Source organism: Pelecanus crispus, chromosome 3 (genome assembly GCF_030463565.1).
Source record: "Pelecanus crispus isolate bPelCri1 chromosome 3, bPelCri1.pri, whole genome shotgun sequence".
NCBI classification, from domain to species: domain Eukaryota; kingdom Metazoa; phylum Chordata; class Aves; order Pelecaniformes; family Pelecanidae; genus Pelecanus; species Pelecanus crispus.
Genome location: NC_134645.1, coordinates 102,491,535 through 102,515,992, shown reverse-complemented (window position 1 = coordinate 102,515,992; position 24,458 = coordinate 102,491,535). Strand labels below are relative to the sequence as shown.

General features: G+C 35.8%; 1 protein-coding gene across 8 annotated transcripts in view; it reads left to right on the top strand.

The window, feature by feature from the left end:
- Window positions 1-24,458, top strand: part of PHF3 (PHD finger protein 3) — a 53,233-nt gene that overhangs the window by 13,545 nt on the left and 15,230 nt on the right. For 3 of the 8 annotated variants that reach the window (XM_075708446.1, XM_075708445.1, XM_075708444.1), the window contains exons 2-6: window positions 7,335-7,408; window positions 7,670-7,831; window positions 9,028-10,852; window positions 21,748-22,075; window positions 23,109-23,286. In XM_075708446.1, coding sequence (XP_075564561.1) covers window positions 7,690-7,831; window positions 9,028-10,852; window positions 21,748-22,075; window positions 23,109-23,286 — 2,473 coding nt within the window. In that variant the 5' untranslated portion in view covers window positions 7,335-7,408; window positions 7,670-7,689. Of the gene's footprint in view, window positions 1-6,384; window positions 6,401-6,946; window positions 7,104-7,334; window positions 7,409-7,669; window positions 7,832-9,027; window positions 10,853-18,480; window positions 21,638-21,747; window positions 22,076-23,108; window positions 23,287-24,458 lie in introns of those variants that run through there. The other 5 variants (XM_075708447.1, XM_075708440.1, XM_075708442.1 and 2 more) reach the window with 4 other exon arrangements.

Below are 24,458 nucleotides of genomic sequence, written 5' to 3'. Positions count from 1 at the left end.
GGTATTTTGCATAACCCATGCCTAGACCATGGAACAGTTTCAGAAAAGGAGCAAAATGCTCATGGAGGTTAGTTCAGAGGGCCAGCAAAGGACAGATTTGTCATGGTTGCTGCTCCATGAATAACTGGAACATACTCTGTTCTGTCCAGTTTTTAAAGTGGTGAAGGTCTCATGCTATGGCTTGTTTGATTGCTGTGAGCAAACTGAAGAAGTAAAGGTAAAAATGGTTGGACTGAGGAGGTGATTTGGTTACAATGGTGTTAGGTCTCAAAGATAGAATGGAGGAGCAGAAAGCATGGCTCAGTTCTTTGAATACCGAATACTTCTTTGAAAGCCTGGTTTGAGCAGAGTTCAAGAGTATTTGTAAACCTGTGCACAAAACAAGATACTATCTTTACATGCCTTCAACCCAAAGAACTTGTACCATGTTCTAAGTATGAAATTTCTTATGTGAACATGAGTATGTGTGAGTTGCAGAGGCTTTGAGAAAGGCTTGTTTCAGGCCTGCTTACCCACATACCAAATTTCTCCAGATCGTGACAACAATTTTCTCTGCTTTACTGTGGAGATCAGGTCTTTTTGTCTAAGAACCCCTTCTCTCTTGCTCTTAAGTTGGTTTTGAGTATGGGTTTGTTTTCTGCTCTTTTTCTTATTGCTGCATTGACATTAGTTTTTGTTGGGTGTTATTTACAGGCCTAATCCAAAGATATTACTCATCAACGTTGTTTCTGTCTTGCTCAGCTTTAGGATTTATATTGCACATCATTCACTGTGAACTAAGCTTTTTGTTAATACCAAGCTCTTTATGGTGAATTACCACTCACCTGACTGTATTTGATGGACTGGTAGCAATTGGTTGTATGTCCTTTAAACAGTTCAAGTACTTGTCTCTAAGACACAAACACATAGATTTTTGTGCGTTCAAGTTTAATTTCCAATCACTGCTTGTTAGAGGCATCTACCCAGAAAATGCAAGTTTTGTAAGTTGGATTATAAATGCTTCTCTTGGAGGGCGGTAGCATAGAATCATAGAACCATAGAATGGTTTGGGTTGGAAGGGACCTTTAAAGGTCACCTAGTCCAACCCCCCTGCAATGAGCAGGGACATCTTCAACTCAGTCAGGTTGCTCACAGCCCCATCCAACCTGACCTTGAATGTTTCCAGGGATGGGGCATCTACAACCTCTCTGGGCAACCTGTTCTAGTGTTTCACCACCCTCATCATAAAAAAAAAGTCTTCCTTATATCTAGTCTAAATCTGCCCTGTTTTAGTTTAAAACCATTATCCCTTGTCCTATCACTGTAGACCCTACTAAAAAGTCTGTCCCCATCTTTCTTATAAGCTCCCTTTAAGTACTGACAGGCTGCAGTAAGGTCTCCCTGCAGCCTTCTCTTCTCCAGGCTGAACAACCCCAACTGTCTCAGCCATTCTCCATAGGAGGGGTCTTCCATCCCTCTGACCGTTTTTGTGGCCCTCCTCTGGACCTGCTCCAACAGGCCCATGTCTTTCCTGTGCTGAGCATCTCATAGTCAGCAGTACTGGTGTATGCAAATAGCAAGGAGCATGAGAATGGATGTCTGTTGCCTATCTATTGATAGGAAGAACTGTGTCAGTACCAGTAAAGCAGTCTCATGTTCATGTCTTGGCCTGAATCCAGTTTGTGCTGGTTCTAAATGGTTTCTTCAGTTAGATGACATTATTGGTCTTTGTCTATTTGGTGAACTTGCTCTGTAATTGCCACTGTGTGGTAGAACAGGGTTGTCTTGTTCAGCTTTGATTGAACAGTTACATGTTTGGAGAAGACAAGAAGATTCTTTCCAGGTGATCCTGGTAATGGCTTTGAGCAGAGGTAAAAGTAACTCTTTATGATGCTCTCACAAGCTGGAAAGGGTATGGGTCAAAGTAACAGATGCTGTGCTGAAATACTTTTAGGATGTGTTTGTAGAGTGACTGCTAAACTGTAAAGATGTAGTTGGGTTGCTGGTTTTGTGGGGTTAGACTGAGCAGATTGCTGCTCTTGTAGCACAGTTAGGAAGTTTTCTGTTATTTCAGTGAATCAAGGTACAAGCTATTCACAGATCTTATTATTTACTGCAGCTCATAGGAACTTAGCAGTAATGGAGGCCATTTACTATCCTGAAGTAGGTATTAGCAGAAAGATGTAGTGTCAGTAGTAGAAGTTGATATAACTGCTCTCTTTGCTAGTTAAAGGACAGAATTTGACAAAATGAGGCTTTTGAGAATTAAATGAAATCCAAGTTCTTGAAACAATCAGAAGTGTCCCATATCATGTTTTAGATGTCTCTGTGCTTCTGTTCATCAGTGTGGTCAGATGGCTGTTCTTCCAAGAACTGAATGACCAACACAGGAGGGTAGATTATGTAGAACAGCTCTTGGGCATCTTTAATGTTTGGGTGGTGGGGGTGGGTGTGGACGTGTGGTTTTGGGGTTGCTTTCTTTTTTCCCCCCTTTCTGAAAAATTCCTTGATCAGAAGTAGAAACTGAAGTTTAGGATATGACATAACTCTTGAGAGCAACACCTTTTTTCAACTTTGGATGGTACCCTAGTGATAGGTTTTCTGGTTTGTTCTGTTACTTCTTGCTGGAAGACATACAGGAAGCTTACCCACTAATTTTATAAGCTTGTGAGTGTAGCAGATCAGACTGGTCACATGCCAGTGAACTAAATAACGAGCATCTGTCCTAAATCGGTATTTCTCAGCTATCATGAATTCTGTAGCTTTTCAGGGTGTCATTTACTGGGACAGTTTGATTTATTATACATGTAACAGAGGAAATGGAATTTGAATTGCATATCATCTGGAGGCATTTCTGGATGTTATAATAATAAAATCAAACTTTTAACCAATTTAGTTTATCAAATCAGGTATTTCTCATAAATTATGAGGAAGACTGATGCTATAAGAGTGTACAAAGACTGTTGGGGACATCTTTGTAATTGCGCCTTTTTTCCTGTCCCCCTGGACTGCTGCTGAGAAAGTGTTTCCCCCAAGTGCAGTCTGTTCTTTCTAGTTTTAGCCTGTGTTCTCATGAGTACTGTTGAAAGCAGCATTACGTCTGCTAAAACCATGATCACCTACTGAATCTTTGGAGCCAAACCAATTGTTCTGTCTACAAATACTTCTTTTCTTTACCTAGTGTCCTGTCTGGCTGTGTTAGCAGTTTCAGGCTCTTTTCATTAAAGCCAAATGTATGTGTATTTTTCCTCCTGCATATGAAGTAGTTTTGAATGTAACCTTCAGATTGTAACCCAAAATGGGGTCTACAGTTGTTTCTCTCAGTTTTCTTACCTCTTTATGCCTTCCTTCCTCCAAGCTGTCCATGTGAACAGTTGCACAGTGCCTTGTGACCAAGGTAGTAACTTTCCTGTGTAAAATTTAAATTTACTGTATTGGTATTATATTAACAACTTGGAGAATGTTTATTTTGCATGCTTTTCTGTTTGTAGGCAACAAACTACCAGTTTTCCCCATTTTAGGTCCTTCTGAAGACTTTAGTTATTTATTCCTTTGGATCAGTTTTATGGATTTTTATGGAAGGAGAGAGGTTGGATCTGTAATAGGGTTTGCAGGGCAGTTTATGTATTTACAAATCATAGAGCTCATCTAAAGGCTCTCTTCTTAATAAAGTAACTTAATTTGATTTAAAGTGCTTGGTTTGGTGCTGTGTTTTTACTTTGTTCTTGGAATTTGTGCTTTACTACTCTATATTTCCAAAGTACCAGGCTTCTGTGGCTAAAGAACCGTAAATATGTAGCCCTGTGATGCAATTCCATCTTTTTTTTAAATTGGGGATTCAGTCCTCTGTCAAGATACATGCTGTATAAAGTTTATTAATCCTAATTGATTTTGGTAGGTTTTAATTCTAAAGACTGGAAAATCACTCTTTATGACTTAGACATTAATGGAGAATGGAAGTAAATGTTTAGTTAGTATTTCATGTGGTACATACTGTGATTCTTTTCTTGCACTGGGCAGTCAGTACAAGATACTCGCAGGCAAATTCTCAGTTAAACAGGTTACAGGCTTCGTAAACCAGTTGGAATTTGGTGTTTTCTTATGTAAGTTATATCATCAATGACCTCATTTCTCTTGAAAATATATTTTTTTCTAACAAAGAGCATTTTTTAATTCTGTTGAACATATGCATCACAAATTTCAATAGGAAAAAGGTTTTCATATAAAATATACCATCTTTGTTTACAGTCTTGAGACTTTGTGATATTTTTTCAGTATCAATATATATGTTTCATTGCTTTACTAGAGTTTATTAGCTCTTTTTAAGGCTTACCTAGACATGTGTTAGTAACAGTCTAAAGCAGTAACTGTTCTTTTCATTGAAGCATAATGTTTTTATGTTATATCTGCATGTAACAGTAGAAATTTTAAACATTCAACCATTTCCATATAATTTGTGATGCTTGTAGAATTAAAATACGGAATCCACCAGGGACTTGCTCAGTCCTGCTGTTAGCATGATTCAGGTGGATGTAGCATTTACAACAGTGCAAAGCAGCAACAACAGTGGAGTTCTGTTCCAGGGCTAGCATCTACAGAAGATAAATTCATTTCTACACTCGAGATTTACCTTGACCAATGTGTCAGAAACTTGAATATTTCTGTCTAATTCTGGCTGAAGGTAATCAAGGGAAGACTTATGTTAATAAAGATCTGTAAATTTCAAAGATTTTGATAATGTTTTTAGGGGTATTTTCTTCTCCTTCCATCCTCTTACCCAGCAAATAAGGCTCATTTTCTTCAATTTTACATTGCTGAAGAATTAGAAAAATTACGCTTTTGTTTTAATACATGGAAAAATTTACTTTAACTTTGGAAGTAAACTGTTTTTACTGTATGTTATTCTATTATTGTATAATGTATATAAAAATGAGTCAGCACAGCACAGTAGTTTGGAAGTTTAAATACTTTTACAAGTAATGGAGAGACTCAAAATACTAAGTTGAAGGCCAGTGGTGCCTCTTCCAATATGAATATGCTCAACGTGATTCATATTTTCCTTATTTGCAGCTTGTTCAGTTGTACGCTGGTGTACAACTTCTCTATTCAGATATGTTTTTTCTTTATTTTTTCCTTTCTTCTATCTTTTACCGTTCTGTCTTAATTTCTATATTACTGAGATAATCTTTAGATATTTATTACTAAGATCACCTATACCTCTTTCTTTTTATTTCTGTCTGGTTTTGCTTTTGCTGGTTTAGTTTTCCCAGTGCTGTTTCTCTACCTCTACTTTCCTTTCATAACTTGATTTCCTAGTCTCCTCTGTATCTGTTACTATTCTCTGTCACTTTTTCTCTTCCCAGCAGGGTCTGTGTCGAATGCTCCTCATCCGGGGGCCTCATGGGGCTGTACTAGCCGAGTTATAGCTCAGGTGGTTTGAAATTAGCAAGATTCTGTGCTTCACATTCCTCTGTAAAATTAAAGCTACAGCACAGAGTCTTGTAAGTATGAAAATACTTTAATTCTAATATTTCGAACTGTCAATAGTAGACTGAATGTGTCCCTTTTGTTATTAATAAAGGAGGATGTGTAAATTCAATAACTTGAGCAAGAACATTGTAAAAGCTCAGGCTTTAATGGCAGCCCTGAAATCTGCTCCAGAGCTTTTTCAGAAGTTGTCCGAGTGGTTTTTATTTGTCACGTTGTCTTCAGTAGTTTAGTAGTTTAGTTCTATACTGACGAAACAGAAGAGGATCTGAAAGGAGTCTCCTTTTGTCACAGTCTGTTCCTGAATACCAGTTTCACGTTTTGTGGGAACACTATTGAGAACGCTAATACCAAATTGCAGAGCTGTTGGGAGGACATCGTCTTTGAGAACACAGGAGTGGGCAGGTGGAGTTAGGGTGAGGGTCCCTCTCGTTCAGTTTTCCATCTTTGACAATGGCCAGTATTAGATATTTAGGGGAAAATAAAGTCTAACGGGGCAGTTACAATGTCATCTTTTTGCCAGTGTGTCCTTTTTCGCAGTATGCAGCTTATAGCAATTAAGTGATTAAGGAGCATTCGGATGCGTGGAGTAAGACCAGCATTATCAGTCCTCTGCAGCTTGTGTGTGATATTTGTGTATAAATGTACACATGCACATGCGTAAAGGTGGCTCTGTGGATTGGAAAGCAAAAGCTGCCAGTTATGCCCAGAAACATACTTTTCCTGTAAACTGATGTATATAATGCAGTAACTAGAAATTATGGTTAAAATAAAATGAGTAACAATAAATTGTAAGCTTAAGTAGCTCTAGCTTTCAGCTCCTGACAGCCATCTAATTACGGAGGTCCAGAGTGATGATTACCTGATGCCAAGGTCAGCCTTCCTTAAGAGGCTGTTTAAAATCTTTCTAATATTTGAACTTCAAAATTAACAGGTTGTTTGTTTTTGGTTTGTTGTTTGTTTGTTTTTTTTTTTAAATTCTTCATGGTAGGTGATTGTGGGTTGAATTTACAGTCTTGATAGACTTGATTATTCATCACTGATTGGCTTTAGCAGTATTTTACAACTTCCAAATTTTGTTATTTTAAAAGTATGCTCATTATTATAGTGCCCTCACAAGAGTTTTATTTTTTTAAGTTGCAGTAACATCAGACTTGAAAAGGAGCAGGAATTGACACATTTTCTGAGACAGTCTAAAAATTCTAACAATTTTTAATTTCTATTAACTTCTTGCTTATTTTGATTTCTAAGATAAATTTATTAATTTAAATCAGTTTTAAGTAAGCAATTGTTAGAATTTTTTAGATATCTTCTGTCATGTGAGTTAGTTTATCTTAAAAATGCTTCTAGGTAGGTGCGTGATAGTGAAAAATAGGCATACTTGGTTGTTTGGAGTCTGTTATATTTGTCAGACCCTCCTACATGTTTTGTAAAATCACTTGGGTGTTTGGCTTGATCTCACAAATTTCGCATCCCACAGGGACCAGGATTCATTAATCACACATAGGATCTTTGGGATAGGAGAGGCTACCATTGCAGAACCAAACTTAGAGAAAGTGAGGAGAATGGCTGGTACAGTGGCCTGACTGCCTCTTAGGAAACCTATTTTCAGAAGCAACCTCTGGGATCCTTCTCAGGTTAGTGGAGGATAGGAATTCAACAAAGACAATGTTCTCTGACTCTTCTGGGAGACTAGTGCATGCTGCTGCACTCAATGCTCTTCCAAAAAGGGGTTGCAGATGCAGATGTGTGATGCGGGTGGGACTTAGAGTTTTAAAATTGTATCCTATGAGAAAACTGTGATTTTAAACTCTTTGCGCTTCTGGATCAGCTCTTTCTGCTGTTTACCTTTCTTCACTTTTTCTTAGGTGGGAAGGGACAGTGAGGGACAGCTGATCCTCTAAGACTGGGGACCTTCCTGTGGCAAAAAAACAATAAAAATGTGAGTCCACCAAAAAGCTATAAGGACTATCTACAGAAGTTTTAAGCTTTGGGTGATAGCTTCTTCTACACTGAAACTGCCTCACATGGGAATTTTCTGTCTTGCCTTTCTTCATTTTTTTTCCCCCCTTTTGTTTGTTTTTAGATGGCCAATTTATTTATTTTTCCCAGTCTCTTCCCTTGTCTTGCTCAGCATTACATCTGCAACATTTTTTGATCATTTTAAGTTTTAGGCTCTTTCTTGTTTGTTTGTTTTTTCCAGTTATTGGTCTTGATGATATTATGGATGAAGAAGGAGTTAAAGAGAGCGGTAACGACACCATTGATGAAGATGAGCTTGTTTTACCTAACAGGAATTTGAGGAGCCGTTCTGAAGAAACATCAGTCACATCACCAAGAAAATCACCACGTTTAATGGCACAAGGTGATCATTCAACAGGTTATGTGGTTTTGCACATTTGAAGTCAACTGAATTTTTATAATCCCACATCCCGAACATTTATAAACTTAAAAGTAAAGCTTTGCTATTTGGTTGTGTGAATTCAAGTATAGACACTTCCTTTTTTATAAACTGGATCTAGAAGTTGGCATCCATAGAGTACAAATCAATTTGAATTCCTCTTTGTTAAATATTTGATGTCTTCCTCATGGCCTGTGGTCCTTAAACTCATTTTTGAGATTTTGATCCTTTTACCTGCATCAGATATAGCACTGTTGTTCTTCACCAACAAAAGCATGTTGTATTTGCAAACAGAATTGGAATATTAGGTTAGCATGGTTTTTTATTTCTGATTAAAATTTTAATTCTATTTATTTTTATTTGTGTATATTCTTTTTATTTTAAATTAGGTTATACTAATTGCAGTCATAAAGTCTTTCATCAAAATATCTCAATATGCTTAATAAGTATTTTAATCAAATAGTTAAATTCTGTGTGGTAGGTAATTGATTATGGTTGGGTTTTTCTAACTTGTTGAACTGGTGGAGTTATTGACAGCTCTGCTTTTTCCCCCTATAAAGTAGGCTAAGTTAAAAAGATAAAATTACTTAATAGTGAAGTCAGAATTTAAATAAGAGCCTGGTACAAAGCTGGTGAATATGCTTTTTAAAAAGGAACTGGAATGGTTTCGTGTTTAGAAAATGTAAGAGATGTCATCAAGTGAGAATGTGACTACATCTCAGATTCATATTATTGTGTTCTCTGAAAGCTTTGTAACTTCACAGCTATACTTCTAATCTCAATATAACTTACTTGTGCAATTTTTACTTGAGGTAGAAGAAGTTGAGTGGTAGAAAAGTAGAGTGGGTTTTGATTGTCTTTTTATCATCACTTCTGTTTTATATATACTCTTCAGAACTTTCATAACCATTAGAATAATGAGATTTTACATCCAAACTGTGGCAGTGTAAAATTGAAATGCAAGTAATTTATAACTTTTTAAAGTAGAGAGTTGGGCTTTTTGTTTTTGCTTTTTTGCTTTATTTTTAAGTTTAGTAAACAACTAATTTTTAAGTTCTCTTTGTGTCCAGTAAGCTAAATCAGTTCTATTCTAGGCAAGTCTTGTGTTTGCAAAGAGGAGGACACAGTATACCTAAGACATTTTCTTTTTCCCTTCCTAGAACCAGTACGGAGTTTGCGACAGAGCACGCTAGCCAAGCGTTCAAATGTTGCACCTCTTGTTACTACCAAGAAATCATCTGTAAAAAGTGGATCTGCTCCAAAAACTGGACAGAAACAAGAGAGAAGTCCAGCTAAAGAGACAGATGTTGCTACACCCTTGAAAATAGAACAGCCTAAAGAAGTTAGGCGTAGTACAAGACGATTAGGACAGACAGAAGGGACAGCAGCAGCAGTAACAGCATCCCAAAGTAATACAAAATGTCTTCCTGGTCCCAAAGAGGTGAATGAAATAAAGTCTGAAACCCTTGAGCAGGCAAAAGTTAAGGAAACATCCCAAGAGTTAAGTTGTGCTAATTTAGCAGGAACCTGTTCTCCTTCTCCTGGAGAAACAAAGGAAATAACAGAGGTTGCAACAAAGACTGACTCTGGGAACGTTGAGCCAGTTTGTTCAGTATCTGCAGATCCTGAAGTTACTGCAGTTAAAAATGAAGCAAATGATGTGCTTGATTCAGTGGGCTCTGAAACCTCTTCAGAAGAAAAGACTGAAAATAAAACAGTGGAATCGGAGAAGAAAACAGAAGGGCATGATCAAAGTGGGGTAACTGGAAAAGCTAATGATCCATCTAGTGTTTGCGTGAATCCAAGTGAAATTTGTGAGACCTTTTCAAGTTTGTCCAGCTCTGTAGAAGAGGGGGTTGATTCTACTTTAGGTTCCCACAATGTGGAAGTTCCTGGTGAAAATACATTGTCAGTAAAGGCATGTGTAACAGAACCTGTAGATGACGACAAGGGAGTGGAGAAAACTGTAACGTCATCTGCGAAACTATTGGACAGTACAGAGTTTGATAATAAAGACTTGAAAAGTGAAGAGTTTACTTCTGCTGACCCAGGAAATAACATTTTAGATAGCACTGTTCTTGACCAAACAAGCCAAAATGATCAGCAGCAGATCAGCAGTACTAAAGTAGAAGGTCCTGAGGCATCAAAATTTCAGGATGATGATAAACAAATTAGCATTTCATCAAAATGTGAAAAGAATGTTAGGCCCCGGCATAGTAAATCTGTAATACAGAATAAGCAAAATCTGACTGCAGGTACTCGACAAAAATCAGGTACAGCGCAACAAGAAATAACGCGTTCAAGAACAAGAGGTGGCCTTACTGTTTCGGGTCTTCACAGTCCATCTTCAGCAAGTCTGAAGCGGAATGCAGATGAGCAAGAGAGTCATCAGCATCCAAATAACCCAGTTAAAATTAGGAAGAAACAATCTGATCTGGGTTTGAAATCAAAGAGCTGTGTTTCAGGGGTGACCGTAAAAAAGCAGACCAATACAATGCTGAAGAAAATACCCCGAGTCCAGGCTTCTGGGCAGGTACAGAAGTCATCAATTCAAAGAGCAAGTGAGAAATCTCCTACTCATCAAAGCTGTTCTAAAGACACCCACCACTCCATGCATCCATTATCAGGGCATGTTTCAAATCTTGGTCAGAAGCAAGTCCAGGGTCAGAAACACCAGCTTGCAACTGTGCTAAAAACAAATAGCTCCACAAAGGAAGAGGCAGAGACAAAAGATCCCTCTATTGTAGAACATCCGAAGGAGGATGATAAAGAGAAAAACAAGTCAAAAAGAATTGATAAGAATCTCCAACCTCGCCAGAGAAGAAGTAGCAAAAGTCTTTCACTTGATGAACCTCCATTGTTCATTCCAGATAACATTTCAACTGTTAAACGGGAAGGCTTGGAACATACCTCTGCTAGTGAAAGCAAATATGTTTGGGTGCCCAACAAGCAGTGTGGCTTTTGCAAAAAGCCACATGGCAACAGGTGTGTGTGGCTTTGTGTCTGAGGAATTTATTATTGGTCTCAGAAGATAATTTTTTTTCCTCTCTTACCAAATGTCTCATACTGCTGGTGCCAAAACAAAAAGGCATAGTCTTATAATGGAAGCCTGTCTGTTATACTGTCAAATAGTTTCCTTTACACTCATACACTTCTTTTTTTGTCTTTTAAGTAGAGCATTAGAAACTAGTTTAGCCAAGTAGTTTCACTAGAAATGTTTTATTATATGAATACATTTTTTGAGGAATGTGTAATTCTGCTATGCTGTTAAACTATGTACTTTAAACTTGACTTTTTTTTCATAGAAAAGAAATAAGACTAAGATGTCTGTGTTCCAGATTGTCATTTCCTTCTTTCCAGAGACGCCTTAAGTTGAAGGATCACCATCAACCAAAAAAATCAAATGGTTGTTTGCATGTGACTTTTATCTGGTAGAAGTGTGATTCTAATACCTAGAGATTCAGAGGTGGCTTTTTTTTTTTCCAATTTGTATAATCATTGCTGTGAGGCTTTCATGTAACAGGAGTAATGAAGTAGTTGGGTGGCGGGGAGGGAGGAGAACATCTGTCTCAAAACCCCCCTATAAAACTTTCATGTGGGCATATCTGAAATTGCCTTTGACTAAACCTAGTAATGAGGTTGCATCTGAAGTTGATAATGTCCTCTGTGACAAAAGTTATTCTTCTACACTGTAAGGGAACTGATAAAGGCCATTGGATTCCACTAATGACCTATCAATCCAAGAATAAGAATTCCTTTATTATCACTTTTTATTTTCTGGGTTTAATATTGAAGTATTTGTTCATAGTTGCAGTTTTACCTGCCAGTCTTTTTTTTTTTTCTCCTTTTTTATAATTCATTTCAAATTGAAGACATTTCTGTTTAGTCTTTTGTGTATGTGAGAGAAACTTTTAATAGTAATTTTCAGTGAGTGTGCTTTAGAACTCCATATATCATAGTGAAATATGAAACAATTACCTTTGGTGCCTGAGGTTTTTATAACATTCATTTGTATCTAAGAAGAGCCCTTGTGAGTTTTATTGACGACTTATATCATATCTGAAAAACAAATACATAAAAATTTATTTACTGTGCAGCTGTAGTAACTGCATCAATGTGGCCTATTAAAAAAACTAATGCTAGGTTTGCTCTGCCTGGTTGGTGAGAATTACTTGATTGAAGGGGCACTCAAAATTAGTTCAGTGTGTGTTGTTTTTTTTAAAAAAATCCTTTTATTGTTAGGACTGTCCCTTTACCATTTATGCCTCTAGAATAGTGTTTAATTTTATGCAGTTTGCATTTCCTTAGTTTTTATCATCTCATGTGTTACCACAATGGTACATGGGTAGCCTGTATTTCAGTGAATTGTTTAAACTCAGAAAGACTGCTTCATGATATGAGAATGCTTATGTGGATATTTTTAAAGCAAAATATGCATATGGGGGGTTTAAACTGCTTGATATCTGTTAAAAATTCAGCTTTGAGTTGAACTCTTCCTGTTTTCTTTGTATTTTTGCTAACATTTTAAACTTTCTATGGGTTTTCTTGTTCTGAATGTCTTGTTAGAGTTCAGAAAGTCTTGATTTTTAATACTAAATGGATCTAACCAATACTGGGAAGATAAAGCAGTGAGGCAGAACTAAATCTGCTTATTTTAGTTTATAAAGTCAAAGTAATGCTACAGAAGATAAACATGCTATGCACTGATATAAGATTAAATACAACAAACCAATTTTGCATTGCCAGCTCTTACTGCTTCTAGAAGAATAATATAATGTATGGATCACTCGCTGAGGTCAGATTAAGAGAGCCCATGAGTTGCCACAGATTGTGGTTATGGGTATCCTCAACTTCGTAACGTCAGTCTTGTTAAGATTTTCCCTCCCCCCGGCCCAGTACATCTGTGTTACAAAACTGTTGACACAGCCAGCAGTTGCAGTGGGAAAAGATCAGATTCTCTAAATGTAGAAAGATATTTAGTACCTAAACACAGAATTTTTTGTATCGAATGTAACTGAGACATTAGTGGAGTGAGGAAGCTTGCAGTATTGAGCCCCATGCTTAACAGAAGACTTAAGACTGTCAGTCCAGCACTTTTTTATCATCGCTATTCTAAAAAATGAGTTTTAATTTGTTCAAATTACTTTTATTTTGTAGTTGTATGCTACAAATAAAAATTCTTAAACCTTTCAGATTCGCTTGATGTCATTAAGATACAAGAGGAAGCAAAACTCGTTATCTCGAGTGCCTTGGCATTTTTGTACTTATTTAATTATTGGTGCAAGAACAAGAAAGAGCAAAAGAAAAAAAAGCTTAACATGATAAATTTCACTTTTATCACTTTTTTTATCAAAACTATTGAAATTGACTAGAGTGATAAGGTTTTTTCCATTCACTTTGCGGGTAGCTTTTAAAGGAATTTTTGTTTCCCTTTTGTAATAGCCTAGCTGGCCAGCCTGTTTCCTTTTTTTTCCCTCTGTTCATTCTATAGGAGAAAAGGAGAAAATATGAGACACAAATATTGTCAAATGACAGTAAGTTCAACAAATGTCAAAGGCAGAGCTAAGATCTGAAACAGTATTTGTGTTTACATCCTGATCTATGGTTATTTAAACTTTAGAAATTTTTATCAGTGCTGTGGTACAAGTTACTTGCAGAAAAAGAAGTTGAACTGAAGTTGCAGCCCTGAGTTGGGAAATAATGTGCATAAGACCTTTGCAGTATGTCATGTTAATGAAACACATTCAGAATTCAGGCTGCAAAATAGTAGTCACTTGAACCTTTTTGTATTCCCTACAATAAATGCAAAGCCACTAACTTGTTGATAATGTAATACTAAGCTTGGAAAATTGATTCGGGTCAAAGATAATGTGTGGAGATTATTTCATCAGCCTTGTTTGTGTACAGAATCCCCAGAGAGGGATGCTTACATAGGCCTTTCACAGACCCAGAGTAATCTTGCTGTGCCTGCTAGAAGAACAGTAGAAGGAGGATGGTACTTGTATGTTGTTTTATTTCAGAATTGGCACCTGACAAATGGATTCAATTTATCCCTGTAGGAATACATGCGATAATTTGCTGACCACATGCAAGGTCAAAGTATGCTTACCTTGCACTGCAGATACAGTGCATTTGGCTGGAAAAGGAGGAATCCTTTTTTACAAACATGTGACTTGCATGATCAAAAAAAGTTTACATAATGTGTTATAATGTGTCTTACTCTATAAGAGGCATGCCTGTTTTTTTCTGTTAATAGATCGTCATTCTTTGGCACCAGAGCTTTGAACAGTGACTGTTCGTGCTCTGTTTTCCGCTTGTCTTGATGCTTATAAGCTGGAACCAACATATCTGTTTTGTATTTTTTATCTTCCTTACCCAGAGAATGGGTGGTCAGTGTTTGGCTTTAGGACTAATTGTTTCAGTCTGCTTGATGTATTGTGTTGATTCCCATTCAGAGATTTACCTTTGCAAAGTAACTAAAAAATACTTGTTCCTTCATCTGAAAACTAAACTCTGTGTTTCTGGGCAAGTCAGATAATTACGATGTAACTTAGTAATTTTCAGCACATCTGAAACAGGTTTTTTTTTTTCAGTGCGAAGTTTGAATTATTATTGTTACTCATTATAATATTGCTTTCAACTTGTTTAACTTTGTCATTGTGTTCCCATGTTGCTGTCAGCTGTTTTCTCATCAGCTAATAACATAAATTATACACATAAATTTTCATTTATCTGTAGATGAAACGTGTGTATGGATATGCACATCACTAAGAAAAATGTTACAGACTGAATTACTACCTCAACTTCTTAATGAGTTGAAGTGGTGTTGAAAATACTAAGCTTTGTCACAAACAAGAATTACTTTTCCTGAAGACACATAGAAGATCTTTAAAGATAGTTGAAGGAAAAAGAAAAATTAATTTCTTGGCAGAGAGTTAGATGAAGATGGTAGCTCTGCAGACATTGAAAAGTCTGCTAATGTAGGATTTCTTCTTGTGTGCGTCATACGCATCCTTCTGATGTAAAGGCTCATATTACAGATTTCTCCAGTTTTCACTGTAGATGTTCAAGTTCTCTGCAGGCTGGAGGGCTGAACTCGTTCCTTTCTTGTACATATAGACAAAACCAAACTGATGTTTTGCATATTGTGTCCCTTGTCTTCACTCTGTCTTCTTTAATAGAAGAAGTTCCACCAATTTCTGACTAATAAATCATAGTCCATAACTTGAGATATTTTGTTTCTAAGAAAATTTTCTAGAAAGCATTATAGGACGAGGGAATTTTGTAGCCTTTATTTGTTGCTGGTGACTTCCTCTTTTGATTTCTACAATTATAGTAAGATTTTTTTTTAATAGGCTGTGGGAGTTTGGGCATTCTCTTTTGTTGTTTTGTGGATTTTTTTTTCTGGTTTCTTTTTGTTTGTTTTGTTGCTTGGGTTTTGATCATGCAGTTTGTGTGGTCAGACACAAACTGGCCTTCTCAGAGCTCACATTAAAATTAAGTGATGCAGGACCAGAGTTTTACTCAGGATCTTCTTTTTCCCCACATTTCAACTCTGTTTTAATATAGAGGAAAAGTTAGTAATACTGTAAAAGGCAGTTCATTGGCAAGTGCAGGAGCTGATTTAGCAAAGATATAGTATTCCTGATCTCTTGTATACACATAGTCACTAAAACATTTCTGCACAACTGTAATACAGAGAATTACTTTGGCTGATGGATGAAGTTAAAAAAATATCTGAAAACTGTTTTTTCCTATAGTAAAGATTATTATTAGGACACTTGTTTTTTGAAAATAGTGCTAACTATTTTGGAACCAGGAGATCATACAATTTGCACAGCCAATACTAAAGAGAATGGTTGAGGAAGAAGATTTAAGGCTCCAAACTTATAACTACCCTTAATAAGTTATATGTGCCTATTTTTTGAAGGGCGGATGCATATACAGCAAATGAATCATTGTTGTGACACTATTATTAACAAGAAACAGTAATTTGAATAATTATGATGCCTTAGTTCTAGTACATGTTCATTGAAAAGTATGAGTATGTTAAACTGTAGATTATGCAAGATGTCATCAGTTTATAGTCATGTATGATGCTTTTAAGTTTTCTGCCTCCGTTAATGCTTTCTTCCACTGTGAAAAGCCTTGCAACATTAAAAGCTGTCATCCATGTCCACCCACAGCTGTAGAAAAACTGAATGACAAAATAGCATTGTAATGTATAATTGTGAATGGAAGGACTCCAGTGTGTTTTATATTTACAGCTGTATCATCTTATTAGTAGTTTTTTATATGGATTATATTACTATGCTGTAGTATTTGTAGGATTATTATTAATACCAGTACCATTAGGGAATCAGGCAAATGGATAACATGAGTTGTCTAAAATACATAGTTTTATAAAGTGCGTGTGTATTAATATGCAGTTCATAGAATGTACGACCCTAATCCTGCAAGATGCAACTTGTGGGTAGAATCCACTGGCAGTGGAGCGTCTCTTAATGATTTTTTTATTTTTAAAGAGATTTGTGATTAATGTTAGGAGATGTATTATACCCATTTTTTCCAGGGTTTTGGGAAGTTCAGTGATTTTGGTTTTCCTGTTTTGTTGTTGGGCACGTTTCATGCATTCACCTTTAGTTCAAAGAGCATAGGGTTGCTTGTCTCCCTGCTTGCTTCCTTTTTGGAGACGTTCATGTAACATGAAAAACAAAGAAAATTATGCCTTCAAGGAAAAAAGAAACATATTATATAAAAGCTGGGTTACTGGAATTTAATACTTAGGAAGTAAGTTTGCAGTGTCTTTTTCCTATGTTGCAAATTCCGTGTAAAGAGATCTGCTGATACTGTTTCTTTGAAGATAGGTTGTTCTTGCTTCTAGAAGATCAAAACCTGAAAAATAATGTCAGCTGTGTTAGAGTTGTACAAAAAGCAAACAAGAGAAACTGCTCATGTATATGTGCTCTGACAAGGTGGTGCAATTTTTTTTTTTTTTTCCTTGACAAACACTCGTTTCACTTGAGCTTTGAATCAAGCTCATACTACTTCACTGATGTGGAACATAGGCTCTGCTAAAGCCATGCGAGTATCTTCTCAACTAGTTACATCTTTATTAGCTGAAGGAAAAACTGTTGCCTCCATGCAGTGTCTCTGCTTTAATGTTGATGGACTGTAGCATCATGCAGCTGAGAGACAGTTGTAATGTTAATACAAATTTACAACAGATTTCATAGAAGATTGGTGCACAGTGCCATTAAGGGCCCGTGGGAAATGCAGATGTGGGACAGGCTTTAAATACTTAAATCCTTAAAAAGTGCGTGAACGGTGGTTTTACTCTTAAGTGAGTTTGGGATTAGGGTGTCATTTTGAATACTTTAAGTTTTGCTTTTTTTTTTTTTTTTTTGTTAAGATTTGAGTCCTGTTGCAGTCTTTTCCCCATGCTATGTACCACAAATGCAAAGGACTAAAGAGAGGCAGTTATTTCTGAAGTAAATGATTTCCTGTAGCAATGCACCTCACACTATTAATTAATCTTAAAAAGCTGATTACTGGCCCACACTGAACTAGTCTGACAGCTTCCAATTTTTTGTCTTTTGTTTTACTCAAGTATAGCTTTACAACAAACAATTGTTTTATGAATAAGATGGTTTCTGCCCATTTTACTTGTAAAATCTTATTTCACAGTAATGGATTTCTCTGAAAACTTGCTTTTGTTACATAAATTGAATGTATGTAAATTAATTTTAAACCATGGCCTGTATGTTTTGAAAATAAATCGTCCAAGCCTGAGTTTTTCATCTAACAGATGAATTTAATTTACTACAAATAACACACCAAAGAAAATCTCCCAGTCCTAAGAGAAAATCTCCCAGTCCTAAGAGAGAATGTGGATGTTTGCATTAATTACTGTCTCTCTCTTATGTATCATCTACTACTTTCTGATTTTAAGGTGCATCTTTTCATGCTGATGTGTGGAGTACCAAGAGGATTCTTTAAAAGGAACGGAACAATAACATACTCTGTGCAAAGGTCCCAATGAACTCTAATACTGTCTACTGCCAAGTGTCAGCTCTTTTGCTTAAGAAAAAACTAAAAATTTTGGTTTTATATTGAAGTCCAATGAAAGCAATTCTATTATGGAATGTGGCATGATTTAATATTTTAAAACACGCTTTTCTTTCTCTTGCAGCTTTACATCTTCCAATCCAGCCTTACAACATGGGTAAAACTCCTGCACTTCAAACTTGAAGCAATCTCCAGTCAGAAACTTTGGTGTTTTAATAGTCCAAGATATCAGAACCTCTTCAGTCACAACTCTGACAGCTGTGCAAGAGGACATCCTTGATCCTTCAAGCCAGGCTTCAGTTTCCCTTGACTCCTCTTTTTAGTCTTTGAGCATTGCCCGTTACCCAATTATAATTGATGTTACAAATGATAATTGTGTTTTGTGTGCAGATGAGTGAAATAGATAAAGATGTAAAGGTGGCCTTATGGTAAAAAAGATTCTTAACATTACTGGTATCAAAATCAGTATGTCCTCTCCCAGCCTCAGAAGTCACAGTCTTGCGGCTGAATAGTGTGAAAATACCAGGAGAAATACTGATATTTTTTTTTTTTTATGGCAGTCAGCACCAGTATTTTTTATTACCGTTTTGTATAACTAGGTTTAAGCAAGACAATTGTAAACACTACATTCTGTTTTATAGTACAGGCTTCATGGACATTTCCAGATTCTCTTTGTAGTCTTAGTTTCTGAATCCTGAATTCTGAAGCTTTATTTTGTGTCTTTAAATATAGTGTAATTGAAGCTTTATTGTGAAGACTGGAGTGAAGCCAAATGGATATTCCATCTTCAGTAGTTTGCTTAAGATGGCTTGAATGACATCTGTCTGTCTTGGTGAAGAATGATCTGTTTCTGAGCTGAATTAATTATAGGGGTTTTACCATTTTTTTTTTTTTTATTATTACTATTTTTTTTATAGACCTGAAAATAAAGATGTAAGACTGGATGCCTATCTGGTGCTTTACTCATCTTACACTATCCCTATTGCCCATTTACTGTGTGTGAGCTAAGCTGAAAAATTCCATGTGCTGTCAATTTAAAGTTGAAGTACAGCATCTTGTGTATCTCTGGAGTTCATCTCTGCTTTTTTGCCAATTTAATCTGCTTTCTAAATAATGAAAATTTTGTTTTGGTTGCTAAAGGTTGCAGTCTGCCTTGCTCATTTAACAAATTAGTCTCTAATGCCTGAATTTCCAAATGGGAAAAAATACATATATTTTTAATAAAAATTCAAGTAGTAGCTGTGGCTTCAAGATGGTGTATTCTTGGTTTCCTTCTATTTTTAACGAAAAGGCATTCATTCATTAGTACATTAAAGCATCCTTTAAGCAAGAAGCACTTGACTGTTTGCTTTGATCTTACTTCAGCTCTGTAGAAAACCTTATGTTCAGAATTTTTGTAACCAGTTTTGGTATTTCCAAAGCTTCACTAATATTTTCTTGCTGTGGTGTGAGATGTATCCTATGTAAAGCATTCTCTTATGGGTCCTTGCAGTTGTGAAATAGGCACTTGTACTGTATTTCCTACCATCATGTGTTTGGATCTAGGTTCTCAGGAAGGACCAGTCATCTTTGTGTTAAAGTCCCATCACTTCTCTCTTGTTCTCCTGTTGTGTTTATGAATGTTACGGTATTACTATGGTAAGACCATCAGAAGTGGTTGTCCCCTATTGTTGCCTTTCTTGTGTCTTCACTTTGCTGGAACGTGGATCTGATTACAGAGGTACTGACAAAACATGAAGGAACCTCTGCCTTCCAAATTGAAACTACTAAATATATGGGCAGATACTGTTTGCTAGTCATGACTAATACCAAAAATGTACTTGCAGCTCAGAGAAAAGAAAATTAAAAAAAGAGAAAATAGTTTTCTTCACGAACTAGATTAAAAACTGATTTATTCAAATCTAGCAAACAGCATTATAGGTTAGTGAAGCTGGAAATGACCTTTTTCTCAAACTGCTGGAGCTTTAAAGCTTCTCACACTAATTTTGCATCAAAATGCTATTTACTTCAGCAGAATTTAATCCTGATTTGTTTTGGGTAAGCAAGGATAGAACACAAAGCCACAATGTTTTCTTCTTTCCTTCTCTTGTGTTTCAAACACCTGCTGTTAAGTAGATATTTCATCTCTTGAGATAAGTGTAGTTTCTTGAATATAGTACCTGCATCAAACCGTCTGGAGTGTTCATCTACAGTTCTGGTGAATGAGAGTTCCTCTAAGCTTGTTCTGTAACATTTATATGGTTTTGCAAAGTAGGTAAGTCAGCAGATAGCAGATCCTAGCCTTAATAGGAACATACATACGTTAGGAATAATTTTCCTTATAATCATTTTATGAAAGAGATTTATAGGATATTAGATTAAAGAAACAGGGTTTGCAGGTCAGTGTACTTATCTTGTTGAATATATTGCTGAAACAACCAGCGTTTCATTGAATTACTTTTTAAATCGGGTCTGTCTGCTATGGATTTTAAAAACTAATAATTCAGTAAATTTTTTGGTATTAACAAAGCACTCACACTTTTCATAATACACTTGCAGTCTTTCTGGATTTTCTTCATCCAGACACTATGTATCATAGTGCATATATTTAATATATTTTATGTAAGCGTAAAACAAAAAAAGATATAAAAGGGGAAAGAGAACGTAAGTAGGTAATGCAAGAGATCTTCCTATATCCTTTGAAAGCAGATCTTTAGTAATGAGGCTAGATTCATTATTATAAGAAAGGATTGTAAAAAATAATTACTACCCGTTAGGTCTCCTGAAGCAGATTTATTGAGGTGTTTAACTTGTCTAACTTTGAAATTCCACACCTTTCCAAAATAATTCCACTGTAAATTGTACCTTTCAGTGCAATTAGGTACTGGTGATTCCTAATGAACTTTTCAAAGTGCTTCTGCAAATAGTCAGAAATTATGGTTTTATTTTGGACCAAGTTATCTCTACAACACTTTGAAAATATTATCGGTACCTGAAGTTACTTTTACTTTCAAAAAAAATGAAACCGTTTAAGTGACTGTAAGATGAAAAGTATCCTTTAAATGATACTCATTTTGGTGTTTGAAACATTCTTTAAATAACTTAGCTCTGAATAAAATAGCTGAGCAACACAAAAGTGGCACGTACCCTATTTAAAACTAGCCAATCAGTCACTGCGAACTAGCCAGCTGTAGTTGGGAGCCAAACTTCTGGCCCATATTCAGTAGTAATTCAGTAATAATGGCCTAGGGAATGTGATGTAAAATACCAACTCATTTAGAATATCCTGATGTTTCTGTACTGATCATATTTGTCAAAATGCTTTAAATGTCTCTTACTGCTATGGAAGATTGCAGTTGATGCATTTCTGCTGTAAAGATGATGAACATATTTGAGGGAAAGCAAGGATAATATGCTCTTGCAAGAAAACATTCTTTTCAAGTCTTTCAGTCTTTTCAAACAAAAGTCTATTGGTTTTGAGAGTTGTGGATTTTTGGTTCTTTTGTTGTTGTTGGGTGGGGGTTTTTATTACTATCAAATTTTTTTTAATACTCTCAAAAAGTCTTGTTGGTAGGATTTGGGGGCAGGTTACAAAAAACATAATGAGGTTATGATATTCTCTTGGACTATTGCAAAAGGCAAAAAAAAAGGTTTCTTAGGAAGATCATACCATGTCGTAAGGCTGGAGATGGATGTAAAGCTACAAAGAAAGCCACTTACCAGGTAAGAAGGAATTGTTGAGATGCACAAATCAAAACAAGTACAGTACAGTCTGCTTAAGTTGTTGTATCTTCTTTTGTAGTCTATACACTGACGTCTTGTTTTGTTTTCAGGTTTATGGTAGGCTGTGGTAGATGTGATGATTGGTTTCATGGTGATTGTGTTGGACTGAGTCTTTCTCAAGCACAGCAGATGGGTGAAGAAGATAAAGAATATGTGTGTGTGAAATGCTGTGCTGAAGAAGACAAAAAAATGGAGTGTTTTGATCAAAGTGTTCCAGATACTCAAGTGAAACTTGAAATCCATAGAGAAGAGAAAGCAATTGAGTGTGAAAAACCAGGGATGTCAAGGCAAATACCTACTTGTAATCTGAATGTAACAACTGAAAAGACAAAGCAAACAGAGGACGCTGGGAAGCACAAAGTCAAAATATTCAGACGGGTGAGTCGTATTTAATGCTTAAAAGTTCTGTTAATTATTGGGGGTAGAAGGAGTTTCCTCTTGACCCCCAGCCATTTAAAATACCATGTTTCAAACATTTTTGTGAATCTAATATAAAACTTCATTATTATTTTCAGAATTACTTCATTTTCCAACTGGCTTGACTCTTTCGAGATGATATTGCTAAACTCTTATTGAGCAGGATTATGTGCACATCATATGTATGTGTGTACATACACCTATATATCATATATACAGGCGTATATAGAAATGGTGAAGAACTTTGCATTTTTCTTTCAGATTTCTAAACACTTTTACAGGACATCTGTCAATTTGCTACATGATGTAAACCACAGATCTGTGGTTTATCTGTAAAATCTGTAAAACAATATGAAAACAGTATTCTAGTTTTGATTGTTTTAACTTCAGATTGTATGTAGAAAATGCCTAAAATTTTAATTTGGGCCTTTCTACTTTCTTTTTGTCTCATTTTACTAACCAAAGGATAATTTGCAAGAGCAGTGAGATGTTTTTACTAAAATTCTTTAGAGTCTTTTAGTATATAGTATCATATCCATCATAACTTAATATCAGTAATCCTTTTTGTCTTATTTCTGAATAGTATTATTGTAGTTCTGACATGTAAGCTATTCTGCTTAATATTGGTTTACATGTGCTTTCTAAACATAAGTGACTTCCTGTGGTTACATGGCTAAAACTGGTTAAGGGATGTTCATTGGTATCCCTGACCTTTTAAAATGGCTGAAAACATAGTGGTTTTCAACACAGAGCTTAACTTCAAACTGTCCATGATATATCTTTAGCCAATATTTCAAAGAGATTGCTAAGCAATACTTGGCAGTAACTTGGGACATGGTTCAGTGGCTTTTTAGAAAATACTAGATGATAGAGCATACATCCAGGGAATTCATTATACAGAATACTTTAAAAAAATGGGAAAAAATGTGCAGTAATTACGTAGTGGTTCGTTGTAGCATTCAGTAGCGTGCTAACGTGTAAATGTTTATTTCAGGAATCTGGTGATGGGAAGAACTTGTCAGAGTCCAGAGACTCGGATACTAAAAAAGGGCAACATGTTCCTGCTCGAAAAGGATCACAAACTGCTGTAATTCCTCGTCGGTCCCCTGAAGATAAAAATGAAAAAATAAGTAAAGAGTCCCTTAATGTGATTGAAAGGTCCACGAAATCAGGTAGTGAAGTTTGGTGAAGTACTCCAGGCTGTGATTCACATATATGTTCAGTGAGGAATGATTACTTTACAGTATCAATTTTTCAAACCACATGTGATGGTGATCTGAAGAGCTGTTTGTTCCCATGATGTTTATGAAGTTTATTTCTCATTTCCTTTTAAATTTTGTTTGGCAGGTAAATGTTGCCTGTATAGATGTGTGAATGTTTTCTGTTTGAATAGGAGAGGATGCTCACATAATCAAGAATGGGAGAAAAGTACACAAAGATATCTCTCTATTAAGCTTTATTTCATATTACAGAAAACTTTGAAATACTCTTCCATAAAATACTATGAAATACTTAATGTACAAAAAGTGTTTCAATCACTCTATAAATTATACTTACTGATGCCTTTTGCACAAGCTGACAAGTAATTGTATTGACTCATTTCAAAGGGGAACACTATATTACATGCTGAGCCACCTGATTTTCATCTAAATTTTATTCGAAAGGTTGAAGGGACATATTTCCCCTCCCAGCAACCTCTGTCCCCTCCCCAGCTCCCTTCCAGGAAGCATTATTCTTCTAAGGTCATTGTAATATGAAATTGTTGTCATTTGGGACTGAAATCTCAGCAGCAAAGGTAGTGAGATTTTGTGAGTACTGTGTCTTTAACTCCTAAACTCAAGCTTTGAATTCTTGTCTTAAAAAAAAGTGCTCTTCTGGTCTTTTGCCAATGTTGATGCATTCTAGAAACTCTTTTTGGTGGAAGAAAACAATTGAAAATGTCAGGGTTAAATGTAAATCTAAATGTAAGTATTTTATACTGAATGGTATCTTTTAGACTTCAAATACATTGTTGTTCAACTTTGAAATTCTGAGTCACAAAATAATTGGCACTCTTTAACTGCAAATTACATGCAGTGAAATGAGTCTTTAGCCTCTGTGAAATAATTGTTGTTCTAAAATATGGTAATTGAACTAGGAGATGACAAAAAGATTTTTACAGTGACGATTTCAGAATAGAAGTTAATCTTAAAAAATTATTTTTAACAGAGGGGAGGCTTGGCAGTCTCATTTAGGACAATTAACATAAAATTATTAAGCATCACATTTGTCTTAATCTCTTAACTGCTTTGAATTATGCTTATAGTGGCATTGTTTATTGCTACTCTTGCCCATCACTTCCCTG